At 41.5% G+C, this 2,265-nt stretch overlaps 1 protein-coding gene across 1 annotated transcript; it reads left to right on the top strand.

The window, feature by feature from the left end:
- Positions 1-962: 962 nt before the first annotated feature.
- Positions 963-1,910, top strand: LOC125995883 (olfactory receptor 2W1-like). The gene has a single exon (XM_049764842.1). It carries the CDS (start codon positions 963-965, stop codon positions 1,908-1,910), a length of 948 nt encoding a protein of 315 aa, XP_049620799.1.
- Positions 1,911-2,265: the final 355 nt, after the last annotated feature.

Genomic DNA, 2,265 nt, shown 5'->3' with positions numbered 1-2,265 from the left:
GTGCCTACCAGGAGCTATTTCTGAGCAGATAGCCAGGAGTAACCCCTGAGCAACGCTGGGTGTGGCCAAAAAAAAAAAAAAAGATCAAAGTCTCTTTCTTCTCTCTTTCCTTCCTTCTTTCTTTATTCTTCCCCTTCTCGAGCCTCTTTCCTTTCTCCCTTCTTCCCTCCATCCCTTACATGAGTTTAGATTTCAATTTTTAAAAATTCACAGTTGTCCAGAAGAGAATAACCAGGAAAGTTAGGTCATTAAGGATTTTATACAGGTAGGCAGAGCTGACAGTGATCAGTGGAGCTGATTAGGGAAGATCATCTAAGTGTACATTTGATAATCAATACTAATAGTAACATGCTTTATTTACATGTAGAAGATATGAGATAAAATATATTCTTCAGGACTGAATCAATAGCATAGGAGTAACTAATCCCTGAGCACTGCCATATGTGACACAAAAAAAATTTTTTTAAATAAAAGAGCTTGGGTTTGGGTAATAGAAGAAGCAACTGAACTCATATAAGGGATGTAGAGAGAAGGGAGAGAGGAAAGAAGAAAACAAGGAGGGGAAGGAAGGAAGGAAGGAAGGAAGGAAGGAAGGAAGGAAGGAAGGAAGGAAGGAAGGAAGGAAGGAAGGAAGGAAGGAAGGAAGACGAAGGAAGGAAGGAAGGAAGGAAGGAAGGAAGGAAGGGAGAGAGGGAGGGAGGGAGGGAGGGAGGGAGGGAGGGAGGGAGGGAGGGAGGGAGGGAGGGAGGGAGGGAGGGACTTTGAGCTCTTAATTCAGAAAAAATGTTCAAAAAGCTGTTTCATAGGAGAAAAAAGCATGTAGTTGACCTCAATTCAGAAAACCATCCATGCATTAAAGATTTGTGAGTTCTGTCTTGACTATCATCTTGTTGATGATAATATTTTTGCTCTTATTGCCGTTGTTGTTTACATGAATTTGACTCCTAGCTTCAGAAAGAGCAATGGAAGTCAACAATGAGAGTTATGCGACAGACTTCATCCTTCTGGGGTTTTCTGACCGGCCCCAATTAGAGCGCATCATCTCTGTGGTTGTCCTCATCTCCTACCTCATGACTCTGATGGGAAACTCAACCATCATCCTGGTCTCATACCTGGACGTCCAGCTCCACACTCCTATGTATTTCTTCCTCTCTAACCTGTCCCTCTTAGATCTCTGCTATACAACCAGCATTGTCCCCCAGATGCTGGTCAATCTTTGGGGTCCCAAAAAGACTATTACATATTGGGGCTGTGTGCTCCAGTTTCTCATCTCTGGAGACCTGGGAGCCACTGAATGTCTCCTGCTGGCCGTGATGGCCTATGACCGCTACGCTGCTGTCTGCCAACCTCTTCACTATATGGTCATTATGAACCCTCTGCTCTGTCACAAGATAGTACTGGCTACCTGGTTGAGTACTCTAGGCTGTTCCATAATTGTTTGCATTTTGACTTTAAAGTTGCCAAGATGTGGGCACCGAGAGGTGGATAATTTTTTCTGTGAGATGCCAGCACTGACCAAGATGGCTTGTGCATCTTCAAGAGTAGTTGAGACTGTCGTCTTTTCTTTTGGAGTGGTATTTCTTCTAGTACCATTATCACTCATTCTTGTCTCCTACGGGGTGATCACATGTGCTGTAATGAAAATCAAGTCAGTATCACGATGGAAGAAAATCCTCAATACCTGTGGCTCCCACCTCACCGTGGTGGCTCTCTTCTATGGAACAGCCATTTCTATGTACATGAAACCAATGAATCATGGCAAATCCCAGGAGGGGGAGAAATTCCTAGCTCTCTTCTATACAGTAATCACACCCAGCCTTAACCCTCTGATCTACACATTAAGAAACAAAGATGTGAAGTGTGCAGTGAAGAGACTGTTGTTCGTAAAGAAATTATCAGCAAAGACATGAGTAATTTATATAGAGAAAAATTCAGAATGTAGAGAAACAAGACTCTGACCAACAGAAAGAACATGACATGTTATATTTATACAAAGAACATCTGTTTTCTTTTTTTCTTGTCTTCTCTTCTTATTTATAGTTGTTGTTCTATTTTCTTTTGTTTTATTTTACGCTATACTGTTGTGCTCAGCAGACAATCTGTAATCTGCTCCCAGAAGTCACACACACACCTTCTACTTACAAAGCATTAGCCTGATGAGCTTCATCTCAAAGGACCTTTCGAAGCATATTTTGGATATTTTCTATGCACTAAGAGTTGAACTAGCTACTGATTGAATAACTAAATATAAAATAAGAGAAATAA

The sequence above is a fragment of the Suncus etruscus genome, chromosome 18, assembly GCF_024139225.1.
Source record: "Suncus etruscus isolate mSunEtr1 chromosome 18, mSunEtr1.pri.cur, whole genome shotgun sequence".
NCBI lineage: Eukaryota > Metazoa > Chordata > Mammalia > Eulipotyphla > Soricidae > Suncus > Suncus etruscus.
This window is presented reverse-complemented; position numbering and strand designations above follow the sequence as displayed.

Excerpts from the sequence above, each read along its gene's own strand:
- LOC125995883 (XM_049764842.1), top strand. The coding sequence starts at position 963 with ATGGAAGTCAACAATGAGAGTTATGCGACAGACTTCATCCTTCTGGGG.